General features: G+C 36.9%; 1 protein-coding gene across 1 annotated transcript in view; it reads right to left on the reverse strand.

Annotated features, from left to right (window-relative positions):
* Positions 1–6,088, reverse strand: part of ITGA1 (integrin subunit alpha 1) — a 161,290-nt gene extending 155,202 nt beyond the window's left edge. Inside the window, exon 1 of the mRNA XM_072756940.1 lies at positions 5,441–6,088. Coding sequence (XP_072613041.1) covers positions 5,441–5,927 — 487 coding nt within the window. The 5' untranslated portion in view covers positions 5,928–6,088. The remainder of the gene's footprint in view (positions 1–5,440) is intronic.
* Positions 6,089–22,950: the final 16,862 nt, after the last annotated feature.

The following is a 22,950-nucleotide window of genomic DNA, read 5'->3' on the forward strand; positions in this document are numbered from 1 at the left end:
CTGAGGCAGAGTATTCAGAGTATCCCATTCTTGGGATCTAGTGAGGCTGCTGATGACAGAGGAGCAATTATCCCCTGCATGAGACAGAAAAAAAACCAAGGAGAGGGACAATGTTCATTCATATCGTTGTATCCAAAAGAGTGTCATTTGTATCTAGAAGTATGTTTGAAAATTTATGATGCAGGTTTTTAAAATACAAAGAAATATGATAGAAAATTACCAGGTAGATTTATAGTATGCTATGTTTGTAATTTTCAGATACACATTTTCCCACTTTTCAAGATCTCTGAAACTAGGAGGTATCTAACAATCTAACAGTTATAATCAGATTGGCAGCACTTTTTTTCCTTAGGAGTGAATAAAATGATGCATTATTCAATTGATGGTGTCTTTCATTCAATTAGATATGCATATGCATATCTAATATATATATATTTATATTTTCTAGGTGAGGATACAGTTAGAAGAGACAATCTGATTGATTTCTTAAGTATTTTATGAGTTTGTCTATATCTTTCGGGATTCATCAATAACAAATTTTCAAGTGCCTATTATTCTTAGATGCTAAGGATAATAAACTCTACCCTCACAGAGCATATAGCAAGCTGGAAAGACAGAAGTTAGATATTTAATTACCGTATCATGTGGTATAAAAGCAAAGATGGTAGGGACTTACATGTTTCTGGGGGAGGAGGACCAATTTATCCCAGTGGGTTTCTTGGAAATGATGCTCTTGTGGGGACTTGAGGGTAAACAAGAAGTGTGAGTAACTGCTTATGCAAAGGCCTGGAGACTTCAGCAGAGCTGGTACAACAGAAGAGCTAAAAGAAACTCAGTAATCTTGACAGGAATATATTCAGCTCATTTACATCTCTTGATACTCTTCTGTACTTGCTTTGAGAATGAATACAATTCTCCAGTCACAGACCACTCTGTATAGGCAATGTATTCTGATTTTAGTATTGTGGCAACAATTCCAAATATCTTTCATCTCAATTTTTAAAAATGAATTCAAATACACTATTTTGTGTTTCATACAACAGAAGGATTGTGTAGGTAAATAAAAGCATTTTGATCCCTAATTTTCTGGATATGTTTTAAACATGAGCTACTTTATAAGATATTTTAAGGGGCATATGAAATTTAAGCAAGTTCTAAATCTAATAGGAAGTTTGTTGGGTTGGAGGTGGAAGAGAATGGGCAGAGGAGCATCCATTTAAGGAAGTAAACTCAACAGTTATAAGCTGTGGCACGAGAGTTTACACATCAAAACAGCACCACAACAGCAGGGAAGAAAAACAGGCACTAGTTAAACATACATATTTCATTGCTACTCTCAGTGCCTATTTGTTAAACAAACATCCTATAAATTTACTGCTACCTTTACAAATATCATAATGACTAAAGAGTTTCGCCATCTTCAGTAATTCTGACAGTCCATTGTATGCCCCTGGAAGTCATTTTTTTGTCATTGGTAAGTGTCAGATTTCCATATTCAGCCATCACCTCACTGAACTTCATTTTGTTTTGTGGTGTTTTTGGGTGCTGGGATCATGACCTGAGCCAAAGGCAGATGCTTAACCTACTGAGCCACACAGGTGCTCCTAGACTTCATTTTGAATAGGAAATCCTAACTGAAAAAAGTCACAAAGGAAGAAAGACACCTTGTTTTTAGGCTAACTAAAATGTTTCTAGGGAAGAGAGACATATAATTCAATTCTGTATATTCTTAATATTCAGAGAAACAGTCTTATTTTGAGTTATGATTAATGTAGGGTGGGACATCATCTAATTTCATTATATACCAAAAAGTCATGAAAATATCAGACACGTCATTAATTAGGTCCTTATCAAAGTCTTTTAGACAATTATATGTGGCTCTAACGTTCAGAGAGTTGAGCAAGAAAGAAATGGACTAGCATTTTGATAGACTGTATGGCATATTATTTCACAGAATGATATTTGAGATCAGAGATCTAAGCTGAGCACAAGCTTTGCCATTTACTAGTCATCACACTTTAGACAAATTAATCTCTTACCATTTTGGTTTCTTCACCTCTAATATATGGATAACTATTCTAAAATTGTCCTTTTTTTTAGATTAAAGTGAAATAATGCATGCAAAGTTTTGGCACAAGATCTCACACATAATATGTTCCCAATAAATATGTGCCTTTCAGCATTACGTTGTGTTATTATTTTTTTCGGTTATTGTATGTCTTAACCCTATTTCCCAGGACGTTTAATTCTGCCATTTGGACTTGGCCAATGAGAGGGCTGGGCAAGACATTAGAGGGTGGGAAGAAAAGAAGGGGTATTTATTTCTCCTGCTTCCTCCTGTCTGGGTTTCAATTTTGGCTCTAGCTGCATTCCTCTTCCTATGTCCCAGCTCCTATCCAATAGCCCCTCTCCCATAGCTAGAGTTCCCAGTCAGCCTGACATTGCTACCTCCTCAGGCCTAAGAGTGGTAATGGCTTCTCTTCCTACTGTTGATTCAGATGTTTCTGCTCACTATTCTTTGTCCTTAGGTGCGCCACCATCTTTTGTTAGTTCTTCAAACACCTCTGTAAACAGTCTCTTTACTAAACTTTCTTCAGTTAAATCCTTTGTGTCACTAGTTTTTTTTTTCTGGGACTTTGACATACATAAAATAATCTTTGTTGACCAATCATTTAAAAATATTGTTAAAAGTGAATACAAGACAATTCTTAATCCAGTGGGAAGCTTATTGAGAGGGTGGTGATTTGTTGTGATACAAACCCAGCTTTGAAGGCCAGAGAGATGGTAGGGGGTGGTGGAAAGGAAGGGTGGAGTTCTTTTCTAGATATATAAAACAAGAGTATATTCACAGAAGCAAAATGAGCATGAGGATTATGTAGAAAGTAAAGAAATATGACTGGATATCATGGGGGAGTTTTCATTTCAGGGTTTTGGTAGGCAGAATAATGGTCTTCCAAAGATGTTCATGTCCTGATCCCTAGAACCTGTGAATATATTATTACCTTATATGGCAAAAGGGACTTGGCACATGTGGTTAAATTAAAGATCTCAAGATGAGGAGATTATCCTGTATTATCCAAGTAGGTCCAATGTAATTAGAAGGATCCTTATTAGAAAGAGGCAATAGGGTCAGAGTCAGAGAAGGAAATGGATGATGAAGCAGAGTCAGAGGGGAAGATTTAGATGCTATTCTGCTGGCTTTGAAAATGAATGGAGCCAGAAGCTAAGGAATGCACGCAGGTGGCCTCTAGAGGCTGGAAAAGGCAAGGAAATGGATCCCCCCCTCCCCCCCCCCCCCCCCCCATAGCCTTCAGAAGACACACAGCTCTGTCCACACCTTGATTTTAGCCCAGTGATACTTCTAACTTACAAAATTGTAACATAATATACTTGTCTTGTTTAAACCAATAAATCTGCAATTTGATACAACAGAAATAGGAAACTGACATAGGTGCAGGAGGAGAAAGAGAGTGCTGGACTAGGGCAAACCCAGAGCCCTCAATAGAGAATTTTGGGTTTCATCTGAAGACACTGTTTTTGTTTGTTTTACTAAAAAGACTAGGATATAATGAAAATTAGTTATTAAGAAGATAGATTAGGGGTTGGGTTAAGACTGGCAAGAAGAAGAGCTCTCTACGGTAAAGAGTGAGTATGGTGATAAGACCCCAAACTAGGTGTGGATTCTATGAATTGAAAAGTTTCCAGGAAATCTGACAATATGATGACTGAATTGAAAACCAACAAAGGAGAGGAAGAAGTCAAATTTCAAATCCTTATTTGTGAAAGGGGCAGAAATATAGCGCATATGAGGAACTTATCGGTTGTGACACAGTAAATTCTAAATTTCAGTATGACTGAATAACACACACACATCACACAAAAGGGAATTAAATGTTATAATTTAGAAATATCTATGCATTATTTTTAAGCCCCCTTTTGCATTTAGCAAGACATATTATCCCAACAATTGCAGAAAACTCACAGTATGCAAGTGTGACTGTTATGGGTATATAAAGTAGTTAAACCTAAAAATATATATAATTGTAACTCTTAACCTCTATTTTTTTGAGTTTCATGCTTGTCTATTTAGAGGATATGCAAACTGCATTTGATCCTTTCTGTACTAGTGACTGCTTATTTGCTAAAATGAAAAAGGTACAACTTGAATAGTTGTAAAACTTCAGATTTTGTGCAACAACAACAAAATACAAACAACCTTCAAAACGTTTGAACTGAAGAGGCATCCATTATAGGTCAAATAAGTGTAAAGGGCGGTGACAGTTGCTGCTAAGTTAAACCATCCGCTGGCTGTAAAGCTGTTCAGAAGTTACTACTGTTTGGATTACTGGACACTTCCTAAGTAGTGGAAAATGTCTGGATGAAAAGTCAATAGCTCATAATTAACTCTCTTAATACTGTGAAAAAATGTTTTGCTTGCTAATAATTCATTTCTCAGTAATCTTCACAAGGGGTAACTATGCTTGGGCATCTAAATCAGAGTAAACTGCCTGGATCACCCGTTTTAAACGCCAAAATGCTAAATTAACTAGTACCAATAAGCATGCCAGGGGTAAGGACACTGAACATTGGAATATTGATGATATGCTACACCCAGCCATTAACCTAACCATTAGTCAGGTCACTTTCCTTTGCGCAAAGCTTCACCAATCTGCCTTTTTCTTTCACCATTTCAAAATATGACCATGGGTTAATTATCTGGAAAATCTTGAAAATGCTATGATTCAACCTTTTCCTAAACTGGATATAACTTTGCATTTCCAGTGTGTATTTTTAAGTAACTTTTATCCACAAGTAACAATACTGTATTTTGCATCTAAAAAAAAGTAGTCTGCTCTGTGACTACCCCTTTCTCAATTTCAAAACGTCCCTCCTCCTTATATAGAAACATCATTTCAAGACAAGAAGCAATTTTGCCTTGCATTCCTTTCTTTCCTCGTTCTACAGCAGAAAAGATCTTTGAATACTTGACAGCAAGAAAATGCAATAATGTCCACTGTTGAGTAATCTGAAGGTAGGAACTTGGCATATAAATCCGGGCCCTCTAGCTACCTCCCTCAAAAAAAAAAAAAAAAAAAAGTGGGGAAATGTCTTTCAGCAAAGTCCTAAAATACAATGTACACTGTAAAAACAACTTTAATCGTAAAAGCGTTTGTACTTTGTGAAGTTTCCAGCGCTGTCTCCCTCCTACCCTTGCGGGGGAAGGTTCTGTAACATATCAAAACTCGTAACCAAAAAAAACCCGCAGAAACGCGGTTTTCCGCGCTGCGCGCTGCCCTGGCTACCCGGAGCGTCCCGAACCGAACCGAACCGAACCGAACCAGCGCTCGTCCACCTCCGGGCCGGGGCTCTCGGCGTCTCCCCACCCACGCGCAGCCCCCGCCCCGCACCCAGGTGCTCGGAGACACGCAGGGTCGCTCACCGGTGAGGAGCCAGCAGCAGGCGACAGCGACCCCCGGGCCGGCGCGGCGTGGGGGGGCCATGGCCGGGCAGCGGGGCGCGGGCAGCGGGGCGCGGGCAGGGGGGCGCGGGCAGGGGGGCGCGGGCTCGGGGGCGCGGGCTCGGGGGCGGGGCGGGGCGCGGCAGCTCCGCGCTCGGGGGCCGCGCGCTCCGGGCCCCTCCGCCGCGGGCGGTCTCCGTCGCCGCCCGGGCAGTCGCGGCGTCCAGCGGCCCGAGCGCGAATTTCCTGCGTTTTCGACGAGCGCGTCTAGGTCCTCTCCACGCTCTTCACATCCCAGACTTCTGCCCCGTCGCCCGCCCCTTCCCGCGCTCGGTGTCCGAGCCCGCTGGCAGCCTCCCAGGCTCCGTCCGAGACATGGACAAATAAAGCCAGCGTCGCGGTTCGCGTTTAGGCTGAAGTCCACGGGCCGGGCTGCAGGGCGGACCTTAAAGGGCCATCTGCCTTTCATCGAGAGGGCGATCCCCGACCCGCGTCGGCTCCCGAAGGTGGGAGGGACGCGGGCCGGGGCTGGACCTCCTGCAGGGTGTCGCCGGCCCAGCGGCCCCGCCCTCGCCTCCTTACTTCTCCGTGGGTCTGCGCAGGGAGCGCGCGTAGCGCCGGGCCCCGGCCCCTAAGGGCAGGCTGAGTCCGATGGCGCAGAAGAAATTAGGATGGTCTCTGGAAGTGACCACCTCGGGCGGTCCCACCTCCCTCTCTGCAGACACTTGGACTTGGCTGTGCTGCGGGGGTCTGGCACCGTGGGGGGGGGGGGGGTGTGTGCGTGTGTGCAGGGGCATCCCCTCTGACAGGCCCCTACAGATTTTGCTTTCGCTGATGGAGCCTTTAAGGTGATTTGTGGTTAAACGGTGGTTGCAGCTAAACTTTTCTTTGGGAAGACTGTGAGAGAAAAGGAGAAAGAAACAAGAATGGGAAGAAAGAAAAAGAGGGAGAAAGATAAATGCAAGAGGGAGGAGAGGTTAAGGAAGGTTGGAAGCCAGTCTCCTTAGAAATGGTATGTGTGTGGGCTATTTTGTTTAAGTTGAATTAGGGTGTTTGTACGCTGGGAGCTGAATCTAATAAAGAACTCAGGACATTGTTTTATTTCTTCTTGGTACAGACTTTTATAAGAATGCATTAAATCATGTTCATGTTACTCCTTCCTCCCCCACTCCCACTCTCTAAGGAACTAAAATTTGAGAAGTTAAGTTGATGGGTCAAGATTCTGGAGATGGTTAGTTACCCCATCCTGGGAGACCCAGGCCAGAAAAGGCGTTTAAGAATTTGCACTGCTTCTGTTTCTTTTTGGGTGAGGTGTAACAACCTCTCTGAGTCAAGAACCACATTCACGTGTTAGCTTCATTTTTTGTTTGTTTGTTTGTTTGTTTAAAGCAGCTGTGTCTTAATGATTTTGAGAATTTCAAAGAAAGGGAAGAAGTGGATGAGGGGATTTGTGTTTATGGGTGGTGGGGGGGAATCGAATCTATTCAATTCAGTTCAATTCAAAGCAACAACTAATTATCTCTATCTAGCAGGACCAGGGCTAGGCAGGACAAGACTGCCACCCAAAGGAGGACTCTGCCTGGAACACAATACAGGTGACATAGTATAGGTAACCCAGGAGAAGGGAAGGAAGAAGCCGATGGGGATGATTGAATAGATTGCTACTAAACAGATGATTCCAAGGCCTAAAAGCTGGAAAAGACAAAAGCTAAAGAAATGTAATGAAGATCAAAAGTAGGATGGGCAGCTCTGGGAGGTTGAAGAAAGACCATCAAATCTCAGTAACAATGACCTGTTGGCTAAGGAATTCCTCTTCTAATTTATGTATATGAAATGATTACCTAATAAATATATTGAAAACACTGTTATTCCCTATTTCTAGCTTTCATATTTTCATTTCTTAGTCGTACTTTAAAAATTGCCAAATAAATCTCTAGAAAAATATCGTATTGGATCACAGTTCAAACCCATCAGACATGATTTAGGCTCCTTTGCCTGCATTCAGTGATTTCATATCCCAATTTGGCTTTGCATCCCATCTTCATTAACCTGTATCATCGTCCTGCCTCCTGCTATTCCTTTTCCTGGGAAAATTCTGACAGGTAATCTGTACATCTCATCTCCCTGTCTATAGCCTCAGTTATGTCTTATGCGTCTTGGTATGGCCCATGGGCCTTTGCACAATAGTCAAATACTGATTAACTGATTAATGCTTACTCATTTAAAAATCATGATACTTTTCTTAAAGTATCTCTTCAAATTGCTCAGTGTAATACAATACTGTATTATATGTATGTGTACATATATATGTATACATATATATTATGAAATATATATATGCAAACATATGTGTATATATGTATGTGTATATACCTATATACATATGCTATATGTGGCTCTAGAAAATTATAATGTTACTGAATTATAAGTGAAATAAGGAATTGTAAAATTATATCTTATTGAAATAAAGTAGGGTTAAAACATACTTATAATATGACCAAGGTTATAATTACTGAAAACTTTAGCTTTCTTTTTGAGGATTAATAAATAAATATTTTGAATTTAAAGTTTTGAAAATCTTCTCTAGGATTTGCAAACTAATAGTGATAACCAACACTACCGGTGTTGTGGTTAAAGTTAACTTCTATATGTTTTATGAATATTATGGCAATATTTATTAATCTTCCTCATTTCACATAAATGCAAATATAGAGATAGAAAATAGCTATTGTTGGAGAATTAAATTTAAAATCAGTGCTCATTTTCTGAACTTCATTCAACAAATCTAAACATAAATTAATGTCATGCAAACTATTCTCTTAATCAATATTATCCTGAAAGGAAGTCATATTATTGAGTAAACTGAGGCTTAGAGAAGATAAAAACTAGGGTCACAAACTAGTCATTACATGGGGTCACTTGACAGAAAATGTTAAGCTCTAGACATTGTATGCTGTCCTCTTCTATTTTACATGAGATCTAATCTGATCAGATCTCTTTAACAGTTTGGGAACATTCAATGAAAAGCAGAAGTACCTTGGGAGGTTAGAGACTAAACTGATGAAGAATTTAGAATATAGAGTCTATAAAATGAGGCAAAAGTAATTCAGATTACTGGTTAATATCTCAAAAATAAAAACATACATTTCGTACAAAGTGTTTTCCTGAAAGGTAATCTAATATATTAAGAGTATAATTAATGGAGTAAATAGGTTCTTGGGTTAAATTCCTTGGATCCATGCCCAGGAACCACCCTGTGGCAGCTGTGTGATCTAGGAAAAGCTATATAGTTTCAGTGAGCCTTCCTTTTTTCAAACATAAAATAGGCATAAAAATACTGCCTCTCTTTGAAGACTATTGTGAGAATTAAATAAAATAAGCTGGGATCCCTGGGTGGCTCAATGGTTTAGCGCCTGCCTTCACCCCAGGGTGTGATCCTGTAATCCCGGGATCTAGTCCCACATCGGGCTCCCTGCTTGGAGCCTGCTTCTCTTGTGTCTCTGCCTGTCTCTCTCTCTCTCTCTCTCTCTCTCTCTCTCTTTGTGTCTCTCATGAATAAATAAATAAAATCTTTAAAAAAAGTAAATGAGACAAGCCTATGAGGCATTTAGCAAAGTGACTAGGTTAAATAGACATGAATCATTCTTCTTCCCAGTTGTAGAAGGATTAGAATTAGACAGTGGGAATATCAGGCAGGTGTGTGGTGGGCCATAGGAAGTGTGGGGCACTTGACGGGATGAGCACTGGGTGATATGCTATATGTTGACAAGTTGAACTCCAATAAATAATAAAAAATAAATAAAACACACACACACACACACACACAATCCATCAGTGAACATACAGTTTTTGTCTTTCATTCTGTTCACTGATTATTTTTTTTTTCTCATGTTGAACTCTCCTTGCATTCAAGAAATAAATCTCCATTTGTTGTGGTAAAAAAAAAAAAAAAAGGAAGTGATGTCATTTGATGGGCATCAGAAGAAAATTCTGGTGTTTGACCAAAATCATATCTATCAACTCTTGTTATTATTTCTGGAATCCTCTCCTGAAATCCTTACTTTGTATTTGGGAATTTTCTTGAAGATATTCCAATAAAATGGGTACATTAAGACATCAGAACCCATTATGACATTAACAAGGATTCACTTTTCAAATTAGCTAGATGGCAACGGGATTTTTTTTTTTAACAAGAAAAGAACATTTCAAGAAGAAGTTGGGAATAGGAAAATGTCTAGAGTTCTGCTTCTGGTGAAGGCCAGGGTTCTTTGGTAGTTAGATCATGGGTTCTCAAAGCCACAGGATAAATAAGGCACTTTCACCTGAGTAGAAGGGTAGTGTCGGTTTTATTCAATAATAAATATGTTTAAAATTGTTTCATGTTAAAATAAGATAGTTTTATAAGAAAAATATAAAAGTGTTTTAAAAAAGTTAAATATGAGGTTTAAAATACATTTTAGTATAGCATTAAATTGTGCTTTCTTCCCCTCTCCTGCACTCTGAGGTAGTAATGTCTAGAGCTGCTTCTGTTAAGATTTCATTAAGATTCAGATTTTTGAATTTTACTTTGTATATAGTCAGACAGTTGCTCTCCAAGACAGTGAGGCTAATTCACAGAGCTAACTCAAATGGGCAGTTATAAACTTAGCTGAATATTATTTATTTATTTATTATTTTTATTTGTTTTAAAGAACTTATTTATTCGTTTGAGAGAGAGAGTATGAGAGAGCATGAGTGGGGGGATGGGCAGAGGGAGAGGGAGAGTATCAAGCCAACTTCCTGCTGAGCCTGGAGCCCTACATGGCCTCAATCTCAGGACCCTGAGATCATGATCTGAGCAAAAATCAAGAGTCAGAAGCTTAAGCAACTGAGCCACCCAGGCAACACAGTTGAATAATTCTTAAGTTCCTGCTGTGTACTGGACTCCAGGGCTATGTTCTGCAGAGGCAAAAATGGGCAAAACATTTGTTTTTCTACTGAAAATCTGCTGCACATTAATTTCTTTCATTTGGTACTAGGAAGAGAAAATAAGCAGGTTTGTTCTCAATTATAACATTGACACGTTTCATTTCAAGCCTCTTAAATTAAGCAGTCTAGTGGAATTACCATGTTAGTGTTGTTACTTCAACTTGAGAACCCATGATTGCTTTTTCTACGACCAAAACAAAGTCACAATAATGTAGAGCTTAAACTTCACCACCAAACAAACTTTTTTTGTTGTTGTTATTACATAATGTTCTTGTGTGAATGTTTTTTCACTTAAAATATAAAATAGGTGTTCCTCCCACCCTATTTCCTGAACTAGGTCTATGCCAGAAACCTGGTCCAAAGACATTTGGGCAATTGGTACTTAGGAAAAAAAAATGAATTTAGAATCCTGGTGAAGGACAGTTCTTAATACTGTAGGAAACTCCTGAAACTTACTGGCAGACTTCAACATGAGTGACACACTAGGGCTGCAGGGTGGGATGGAGTACCAGGGTGGTGCCCTGGCAAGAATATTTAAGTCATGGCACTCTGACTCACAATAACCATCACAGATGAGCAGTAACATTTTAGATGCATTGCTTGATTCCTTAATTTGCAATGTGAGTTAATTATTTTTTAAGCTATTAGGCAATTCTAGGATTATTTTAGCAGGTTGATTTAATTATTTTACTTTAACCTGTTTGTAAAGAGTTAAAGCAAGTAGGTGGGCTATAAAATCTCAAGACTTAAACAAATATTATATAAATAATTATTAGTAACTAAACCAAGAAGATTGCTTATAGTAGTACTGGGTCACTAAATATATATGTGGGGAAATACTCTTTTGTAGTTAATAAAAAATAAATAGGTCAAGAGAAAGGGAGTGTATTATTTGGCTCTGAAATAACAACACTTTAATAGCTTGTTGTACAAATTATGTGGCTATTTTTCATCTGCTCTACTAGAACATAATCTATACCAAGACAGTCAATTATTCAAGTCTTTGTTCTATAGGGTAAGGACTGATTTGAAAGGCCCTGCACTCAAGGAGGAGATCCTGGGGCTTTTCATGAAAGACCCGTGATTAAGTGATCTGTCCCCAAAAAAAGAAAGTACTGGGCAACTAGGAAGATAGAGCCAGTGATTGGGAGTCAAAAGCCCACTAAAACTGCCAGGTAAAGTGAGAATGAAAAGTGAGGTGTGATTTGGCAATGAAGATGGAAGCACTCTGCAGCAAGATTTGAACCAGAGGCTGGGAAAATTGAAAACTAAGGCCATAAATACCAGGATCTGCCTGAATTTTTATTTCATGTGGGCTCAAATGTGCTACCAGGGAACAAGAGAAATGTTTAAAATATCTACTATGGAGCTATTAATCTGATCCATAAAAAGTAAATAGGACAAGTAATTCTAATATTAGTGTATTAGCAAGGCTAATAAAAATGATAATATTAATTAAGCAACTATATATCTCAGGGGGAATTCCAGTCACAAAATATAAGAAACATAAAAAAGGAAACTTTTTATGGTATTACATTTCTTTTGAGTCTCAATATACAAAGAGATGATTCAGTGTTTCCCTCTCCTCTTTTTTTCCCCCTGGAAACGACTTTTTTGTTTGTTTGTTTGTTTTTTAATTTAATTCCTGCTGAGAAGAAAAGAAAAATGTAAGAATATATGACCAGAAGAATGAGTTTTCATTTTCACAGAAGCTATAGAAAGTTGTTGAATTCCTTAGGTGAAAAAGAGTCATAAAGGATGTAAGAATAGAGAGAAGCAGCTTGAGGTGGACAAACTGGACCCAGAGCTACTACAAAGACAAGGATGGAAAGCATTCTGAGCAGTACTTCATTTGCTAGCACCTAGTAGTTGCACAGGAGCCTAGTCGGTGCCTCCCTATGGTTCATCGACCTACAAGTTGTTGTTGAGTAAGCAGAATATATCATCCGTATCAGGATCATTAACCATAGCCAGTTATTGTGTTGGCTTAGGGGTGGTTTGAGTCAACCCACATATGACTACCCATGAGTACAACATACATGTCAATAGGAAAAACATTTCTGGAATTATGAATTAAGTACTGCACCTCCAAATATCCATTCCTCCATAAAAGTCATGGCAACATTGGTAAAAACTGTCAAAATGAACTTTTTAAAACTCTGAAATTAAACAAAGAGTTGCAATTTTTTTTTAAATCAAGAAAGACAGCTGAATTAAAAAAAACACTACCTAATTCTTTGAGAAAAAGAAACAGAAGTTCAGAGACCTGTGGGACACCATCAAGTGCACCAATATATGCATGATGGAAGTTCCAGAGAAGAGACGACAAAAGAACCAAAAAGCATATTTGCAGAAGTAATGTCTGAAACCTTTCCAAATTTGGTGAAAACTATTAATATTCATATCCAAGAAGCTTAGTAACTCTAAGATAAATCCAAAGAGTTTCACACCTTGACTCATCATAGTAAACTTTCAGAAGCCAAAGAGAAAAAAAGAATAATGAAAGTAAGAGAAAAGGACTCATCATATACAAGGGATTCTCAATATTTACTGATGACTTTTCTTCAGAAATCACGAAGATCAGAATAGAGTAGGAGGATATATTCTAATTGTTGAAAGAAAAGGATATTAACCATATCCAGCAAGACTATCCTTCAAAAAAGAAAGTTAGATATACTCAAATTTAGAAATACTGAGATAAGTCATTGCTAGCAGAGCTACCCTACAAGATACACTAAAGGAGTCCTTCATTCTGAAGTGAAAAGATACTAGACTGTAACTCATATTTACTTGAAAAAAACAAAGAACACCAGTAAAGATAATTAAATACGCAACTGTGGAAGAAAATACATATACATTCTGTTTCTTTTCTTTTATCATATTTTAAAGATAACTATGTGAGAGCAATAATTATTATGTTGATGGGCTTATAGTTAGTAAGGTGGAATTTGTATAACAGAAGAAGGGGAGGAGGACTATACTGGAGCAAAGTTTTTGTATACTGTTGAAATTAACTTTAACTAGATCGTTAAGATGCTTATTGTAATCACCAGGAAACTATGAAGATATTAACTAAAAAAAAGTAAAAGAAAACACAAGGGAATTATCATGGTATGCTATAAAATATCTTTAACAACAACAAAGGCAGTAATGAAGGAATTAAAGAAGTTTTCTTACACCATACAGAAATTAACTGAAAAGAGATCAGAAACTTAAATGTAAGAGCTAAAAATATAAACCACACAGTAGAAATATAGTAGTAAATTTTTATGACCTTGATTTAGGCAATGGTTTCTTAGAAATAGGTATTTCTTCAAAAAACTTAAACATAAAGTTACCATATATATATATATGTATATATATACATATATATATATATTCATGATAGACAGAGAGAGAGAGAGGCAGAGACACAGGCAGAGGCAGAAGCAGGCTCCATGCAAGGAGCTGGACGCAGGACTCGATCCGGGACTCCAGGATCGGGCCCTGGGCCAAAGGCAGGCGCCAAACCGCTGAGCCACCCGGGGATCCCCTATATACACATTTATATTAAGAATAGAGAAACATAGCCAATAAACACATGAAAAGATGCTAAACCTCAGTTACTGAAAAATGTAAACCAAACCCGTAATTGCTTCACTCTCATTAGGATGATTATGACAGTAACAAGTGTTAGCAAGGATGTGGAAAAAGTAACACTCTCATAGGTTGTAAAATGGTGAAGCCAGGTTAGAAAATATGTATTTCTTCAAAAAACATTAAACACAAAGTTACCTTATGACTCAGCAATGCCACTCCTTGGTGTGTGTGTGTGTGTGTGTGTGTGTGTGTACACAAGAGATCTGAAAACATATTTCCACACAAAAACTTGTACACAAATGCTCATAGTAGCACTACTCAGAATAATCAAACAATGGAAACAACTCAAATGTCCACTGATTGCTAAATGGATAAATAAAATGTGCTATATCCATACATGGGAATATTATTCAGCCATAAAAAGGAATAAACTACTAACACATGATTCAGCCTAAATGAATTTCAAGAACACTCAAATTAAGAGAATATAGACACAAAAGGCTGCATACTGCACATATTGTGTGATTTCATTTATATTGAGATGTCTCGAAGAGGCAAACACGTAAAGAAAGAAAAGTAGATTAGTAGTTTCCAGGGCCTGGAGGAACAGGAGAACCAAAAATGACTGCTAATGAGATTTGATTGAAATGAAAGAGATTTTTTTTAGGATGATGAATATAATGAAAGAAATTTTTTTTAGGATGATGAATATGTTCTAAAATTAGATAGTAGTGGTAGTTGCTCAACTCTGTGAATTTATTAGAAACCAGTGGAACTGTATACTTTAAAAGAGTGAATTTTATGTAATAATGAAAATAATATTAAAAAATAATACTGTGCTAATAAGCAACAGATCAACTAGACTAGAACTAGACTAGAACAACTAGACTAGAAGTCTAGTCTACATGCACAGTAGTAGAATTAATGAAGAGTAGTTTCTTTTTTTTTGAGTTTCACTAAAATTAAAAACTTATATTCCATGAAAGATATTGTTTTATTTTATAATAAATTTATTTTTTATTGGTGTTCAATTTGACAACATACAGAATAACACCCAGTGCTCATCCCGTCAAGTGCCCCCCTCAGTGCCCGTCACCCATTCACCCCCACCCCCCGCCCTCCTCCCCTTCCACCACCTCTAGTTCATTTCCCAGAGTTAGGAGTCTTTATGTTCTGTCTCCCTTTCTGATATTTCCCACACACTTCTTCTCCCTTCCCTTATATTCCCTTTCACTATTATTTATATTCCCCCAAATGAATGAGAACATATAATGTTTGTCCTTCTCCGATGGACTTACTTCACTCAGCGTAATACCCTCCAGTTCCATCCACATTGAAGCAAATGGTGGGTATTTGTCTGAAGAGTAGTTTCTTCTTTAACTTTTGGTAAAACCATTTAGGCTATGTATCTACATTGGAGTATGAGAAATAATCAGTGATTCACAATCACTGCTTGTTATACTTTCTGGTAATGTGTAGAGATTTGAGAGCAAAATATCTTGATTACAAATTGTAGTCTAAAATATTTTGCAGAAAAAAATAAAATATTTTTCAGTAATTTGGCTGCAATGCATAGAGATGCAAGACAAATGAAAAATAATACATTCTTTCTTCTCAATTTGTTGCATGTAAAAGTTCTAGAGAGCAACATGGAGTATTATGTTGACAGTGATAACAAACAGAAAAACTACCAGCCTTCTTCAAAATAGTTTGTTTAAATGTTAGTAATTGGTTTATTATTTGTTGAAGTGCTGATTCAATAATATCTATTAATTAGGACAATGTATTAAACAATATAAAATTGACCCAGATTATCTCTGTTGATCACAAAATTTTAAGGCACTTGTATAAAGTAGATGAGAAAAACAAATAGCACAGAGTATATTCAGTAGGATAGATCTCTAGATATCAACATATGACCATGGGCAAGATGAGCATTACAGAGAAATGTTCTTCCATTTGCTCCCACTCCTGTCATTGAATCTGTGCTTTTAACTATTTTAATAAGGTTTGATGTCCTAAAATTGAAAATAGGAAGAAATACTGGCAATAAAATCTCAACGAAGAAGCAACTTCTAGTGATCTCTCATTAACCCCTGTTACATATTTTAAGAATTATTCCGACTCTTATTTAAAAAACATTAGAAAGAATTCAAAGTTGACAGAATGAAATAGAGAGACTTGAACTAACTCTGTATTCTATAGGAGTTTTAAGGGATTTTCTTACAATGGTTAAAAAAAAGGGAAGTCTTTTTTTTTTAAAAATTCTTATTTATTTATGATAGTCACAGAGAGAGAGAGAGACGCAGAGACACAGGCAGAGGGAGAAGCAGGCTCCATGCACCGGGAGCCTGATGTGGGATTCGATCCCGGGTCTCCAGGATCGCGCCCTGGGCCAAAGGCAGGCGCCAAACCGCTGCGCCACCCAGGGATCTCGGGAAGTCTTGATTGTTCTTCACTCAAAGACTAATCAAGTCAGTAAATTAAGCAAGTCTAGTTGTATCCTAATGTTTAAAACACATGTACAACTGTGAATGCACAAGTAAGCAGACACACATAAATCAAACATACATACACGCATGCAAATCATTCACAATATGACACAGGTCTATGCAGAAGCACACATTGAGGTTAAGAATGCTCATCTATCTAGTTATATGTGGCTCTTTGCAATATTTTAACCTTTTGCTTTTTAAATTGACTTTACATTATATAGATTCATAGGCATCTAAGCAATATTATCTTCTATCTTTGTTTGCAAAGCTTTAGTCTCAGGTCATGATCACAGGACGCATGCCCAACAGGAAGTCTGCTTGAGATTTTCTCTCTCTCTCCCTCTGCTACCCCCCCAAATAAATAAATCTTTAAAAAAATAAAAATAAAAAATGAGTCTAAGGAGTTATTACCTATTATAAATATTCATTAAAAAAGATCTTAAGTGTCATTTATATGACATTTTATAATTACTGAGAATTATTTCATTTATTTATTGTATTTGGTTTTCATAATTTCCCAATTAGGAAGGTCGGGTAGGTATCTGTAATTTACTTTAGTTTTCAGGAGTCTAGAGCCATACAATAGATGGAATTGCCAAAACTGATACCTAACTCTGGAGGTGTTTTTTTTTTTGTTTTGTTTTTTTGTTTTTTTTAATTCTGTGTACCCATAATCTGGGAACTTTTTTTTTTTTTTTTTTTTTTTTTTTTTTAATCTGGGAACTTTTTTAAAAGAATTTTTAGAGAATTTACTTTATGTTAAGCTGGCATTTTAATTCTTGTCTGTTTGTAGTAAATACACAAAAATATTCAAATAAATCTCTGGGACACATCTGTTTCCTGTTCATTGTGCACATCATGTTATAAGTTTTTGGAATGAAAAGTGGCATTTAAAAACCTCAAGAAATGACAATAGTAGCAGTGATGATGTTTTTCGACTCTTACTGATAATGTGGGAACTGATTATCTCAAAAGCTTTTTATAAAATAAAGCAAACTTTGGAACATATTCAGCTATAAAATAAAACTTGAAATGATAAACCTTGTAACCAAGAGCGATAAAGAAGAGTTTCAACAAAGAACTCAGTGATTTTTAAACATGCCAACATTTCTTTCTTTTTTTTTTTAAAGATTTTTATTTATTTATTTTTCATGAGAGACACACAGAGAGGCAGGGATATAGGCAGAGGGAGAAGCATGCTCCATGAAGGGAGCCTGATGTGGGACTCGATTCTGAAACTCCAGGATCATGCCCTGAACCAAATGCAGACACTCAACTGATTAGTTATTAAGTTTCTCTCAGTAATTTTCTGATTTTCCAATTTCAAGGTCTTTCTTATTTTTATTACATAATTTCCAGATATTTGATATTGATATTTTTGTATATGAGTGTAATTGATATTTTCATTTCAGTTTTTCTTCTTATGTAGGTGTGTGTGAATATATGTGTCTTTTTATATATATGTATGTATGTTTATCTTAGGATTTTTCACATGTTGACCTTATGCTAGGGAACCTTCCTAAATCAGTAAAACTAAATTAGTTTCTTTTTTCCAACCATTATTATTGTTTTGTTTTTTTCCTCTCTGATTGTAAAAGCTAAAACTTTCCGTAAAATTTCAATAGTAGTGTTGCAGTGTTTCTAATTTTTATCTAATTAGGTTCTAAATTTTAAAAGTATATATAATTAGTGAGAAAGCAGGCAACATTTTATCTTTCAGTGTAATATTTGCAATAATATTTTTTGTAGATTCTCTTAAGTTGTAGTTTTAAAAAGTTATTTACTATGTCTAATTTAATGAGAATATAATTTTAATAATGAAATGGCACTGAATTTTAGAAAATAATTCTTCTAGCTCTCTTGGTTTTGTCCTTTATTTGATTAATATGATAAATCATAAAGAATGGTTTTCCATAAATAAATCCCACTTTATTATCAAATATTAACCATTTGCACATCAACCAGATTAAATTTGCTAACCATGTTTAAAAAAAAAAAAAGGTGTCCCAACATGCCAACGTTTCTTAAATACTTGCTCAGGTTGTTTTGTTAATTCTGTGATGCTGCCCCACGTTGATGCCTGAGTGCAAAGCACATTATTCGATCTTTAAGGTAACACAGGTGGTTGAAGCACCAGAACATATTTTTACCTAAATAGTTACACAGCTTTTAAATACTCATATTTTGGGTAGGTAACTAACTTTTGATTTGGAACATAATTTATTATAGTTTGCCTTTGTTCTTAATTTGCTAAATTAATAAATCCTAGTTTAGCCTTTAAAAATGTAAGTGATTTAAGAATTAGAATTTCTTCGATGAGAAAACATATCTAACTTTACCTTATTTGAAATAGAATCTATTATTTAAACACACATCAGACATCAAGAACTAAAAAAAAAAAAAATTGTACTAAGGCAAAGAAGAGATTGCCTCTCTCCTTTCCTTTCCCTTACTTCCATTTCTTACCTCCTTCAAGGGAAGGTTTCTGTAGTCTGGTTATTTTCTGTAGAAATCAAGGGTTCCTCACTAGGAATAAGGCCTTTCTGTCACATATGTAAGTATATGTATGTATATATATGTATATACATATGTGTATGTATGCATGTATTTATCTCCCACTCTGTCAGTCATGACCCAGCAGATAATAGAACTTACAGCCAGCAGGGAGTTCAAATACAGATAACTGTTTACAGAGATGTAGTTAGGGCTGGGGGAACCAACAAGGCATGTGGGGTTGTGAACTATTTCCACTTTTAGGCCTCTAGGTCCAAAGGAAGGAGATGACATTACCAAAAGTCTTAGAAGGGAGAGAGTGTCCAACAGAAGTTGCCCTTATAGAAGGAGGCAGCCAGTGGTGTGGAGTAGGGGTGAAGACAGAGCCTAGGTGAGAGGTAGCTAGAAAGGACACCAGGAAACACCTACTTTCTCCCTTCTCATGCTCTCTCTTGCCAGAGGCTCCTTTAAGCCTAACCCTCTAAAGGGCAAGGGGACACGGATAGTGCCATCCATAGGGGTCAGTCTCCCCTGGGATACATAGAAGAGTGGAAAAGCACAAAGAGTAGAACTGGGGTGGGTAGCAAATGGAGAATAACCAACCACCATCTCCAATGTTTCATTTTCTTAGTCTGGCTGCCTAGCTTTCTAGGTGAATTGACCACTTACAGCGTTGTGCTCTTACTTAAGTGAACACTTCTTCCTCAAAGGCTGGGACAATGGATTATCTGTAGGGCCACCTGACTAGAGCATGCAAAGCCTCCTTCTGCCCCTGCTCTCAAGCCCTAGGATCCAAATTATTGGTGGTGGGGTTTTGGGGTGATGAATTTTCTAATAGGTCCCTCTAATTTTAGGCTTTCCATGTCTCAGAGTTAATTCATGAGGCATAATTGAAGTCAGGGCCATAATCTTGAAGCAGAGATCCTGGGGGTCCTTATACAGAGTTGATTTGCTCTGATGGGCTACAGCTCTCTCAGCTAACTTTAATCAGATTAGGACATTGATTGTCATATTGTCCCATATCTTGAGACTGATAGCATTCCTCAGAGGCTCCCAGGGATTCTGGTTGTGCTCAAAGCACCAGCAGGCATATTCCAGTTAGATGAAACTACATAGACTAGAAGGGCCCTTGTCCAAAAACTCTGAAATATTGTTTCTATAAAATAAAAATGTTTTGAAACCAAATTCAATATTCAGTCTTGTTTAACACTGGCGGTTCAGACCATATACACTCCTCAATGTGGTAAAAAAAATATATTTGAAATAAACTTTACTGTGTTACATTTGTGTGCAGCTCTGATTCTCATTTTAGGAAAGAAAACTTCTTGCCAAAAGACACTGGAATCACCCTTAAAAATGCATCTGTTAGGTATCATGTAAACATGAACTAATATGAAAATAATTAAATATTATTAAAGAATCTTTTTTTCCCATGTTTTAAAGGTTGTTTAAATTCACTTTTCTAGGAAGTCAGGGAGAAAATTGTAACCAACACATGGAATTAACTGATACATTCTACTGAATGACACTTTTTTTTTAAATTTTTATTTATTTATGATAGTCACAGAGAGAGAGAGAGAGAGAGAGAGAGAGGCAGAGACACAGGCAGAGGGAGAAGCAGGCTCCATGCACCGGAAGCCCGACGTGGGATTCGATCCCGGGTCTCCAGGATTGCGCCCTGGGCCAAAGGCAGGCGCCAAACCACTGCGCCACCCAGGGATCCCCTGAATGACACTATTAATCCAATGAGACTCTTGAAGAATTAAATATTTTCAAAATATGAAGACAATTCACTGGGTGTTATTCTATATGTTGGCAAATTGAACACCAATAAAAAATAAATTTATAAAAAAACACACACAAATATGAAGACAATTATAACCAATTGTTATTACTGAAAAAATGTCCTTCTGTAGTCTTTCCCTTATGTCAGAAATATAGTGATGAAATTGAAGAGGGAACTACAAGAAGAAAATGCTTTAAAAGAAAATTTGAAACATACAAATTAGGAAATAAGGATACTAGATTGTACTGCTATTGAATTAGCCACCCTTGAGATTCTGCTGCTTGATGGCTTGATGTATCAAAAATCATCTTGTCTATCAAGATTTACATAGGGAAGGATCACAAAATCTCAGCTGAAACCCTCTTGTCTTTATTTTATTTATTTTTAAAAAGATTTTATTTATTTATTCATGTGAGACACACAGAGAGAGGCAGAGACACAAACAGAGGGAAAAGCAGGTTCCTGGCAGGGAGTGTAAAACAGGACTCGATCCCAGGACCCCAGGATAACGACCTGAGGCAAAGGCAGAGGCTCAACTACTGAGCCACCCAGATGCCCCAACTCTCTTGTCTTTAAATTCAGATTTTTTATTAGCTCATGTATCAACACAAACTGTGAGGTCTTCTTTTAAGTGCTGGAGTAAGAAAAAGGTTAGGGACATAGAGAGTAAGGGTGGGGACATGTTGGAGGGAGGTCTGGTTGGTTAGCTGACAAATCAAGGGAAGTGAGAAAGAACACATGCTACCTAATGGCCCCACTACCTACTATCTCATAGCACAAAATACTGGAGAAAACAATGAGTGTGTTTTCTAAGTAGCTGAACAAGTGGGGTCATGAAATGTTCACATGCAGGAATAGGAATCTGGAGCTACTGTTTCAATTGTGAAAAATCTGGGGATGGGCAAGGAGAATAAAAATCTATGCTTTTGTTTTATCTTGAAAAGGCTGATAAGAAGCTAAATTACATAGAAGAACACAGAGCAAGTCAGTGGATCAGGGCAGAAATCTGCTGGTGACAGAGAGAGGATGGTGGTAGAATGGTTTCCTTATTTAAATTTAGTTTGCAAATTTAAAACTGATTATGTATCTCAATAAAGCCTTTAAATCTGTTTATCAGTAGGACCTACCACATATGTTTAAAAAGATATTTATTATTCAGGAGCTTATGAGAGGTCTTCAGAATTTAGCAGAGAATATATGAGAAGCCTGTGCTTTAATTTCTTGATTCAGTGGCTTAATAAATACTTATAAAGCACCTACTATATGCCAAGCATTATAAAACATTATAAAAATATTTGTCACTTACTATAAGTTTTTTCTCTATTCCAGAACCTGTAAGAGTGCTACGTGTGTGTGTATGTTTCAGATGTTTTGCTATATAAAAATGGAAAGACTTATCAACGATCAACGTGTTTTGTAAAGATAATTTTTCTAGAAAAAAGCCATGACCTGCTGAAAAACTTTTGGACAGCCACACAGTAACACAAAAATGTCAGCCTTGTAAACAAGGATTTCTGGAAGTTTGATTTATCAGGTCCTCCGCCCATTTTCCTGTCACACAGGATATAATAGCTTTTGTTAAAATGCAGTGTGACACTAAATAACTGGCAGTTACTGAATGTGTTGCTTATTATTTGGATCATTCTATAGAGCTAGATTTATACGAAATCAAATATCTTTTAATATATATGCTATATTGATATCAAATAAATAAGAGTTTTTAATTAACTATTCAGGCACAGAGTCTAGTATTTCGTACATGCCAAGAATGGCTTTATTTTTTAAAAGTTCTGTATTCATAGTCTAGATGCAGAGTTAATCACTTTCTACGAATCAGAATTAAGACCCATCATCCTATTTCATTTAATCATTGCCTTCTAACATAAGTTCTACTAGAATGAGCTGTCATTTTAACAGTGGACCTTCTTAGTGAGAGAACAACAACACATTTTAACCTAACAGCTTACTCAAGTCACATTTTGTTGTTATTTTATTGAATTTTATATTTGGAACCAAGACTTTACATGCTGTTGGTGAATATATCTACTGTCTTCTATAGATGTAATATCTACTGTAACATATTAATGTTATGATGTAGTTTTGGTTTTTGGACCAGAAGTTACTAAAAATTATTAATCATATATATTCTCCTCTTGTTTTTGACTGAGTCC

This window comes from Vulpes vulpes, chromosome 4 (assembly GCF_048418805.1).
Source record: "Vulpes vulpes isolate BD-2025 chromosome 4, VulVul3, whole genome shotgun sequence".
Classification (NCBI taxonomy): Eukaryota; Metazoa; Chordata; class Mammalia; order Carnivora; family Canidae; genus Vulpes; species Vulpes vulpes.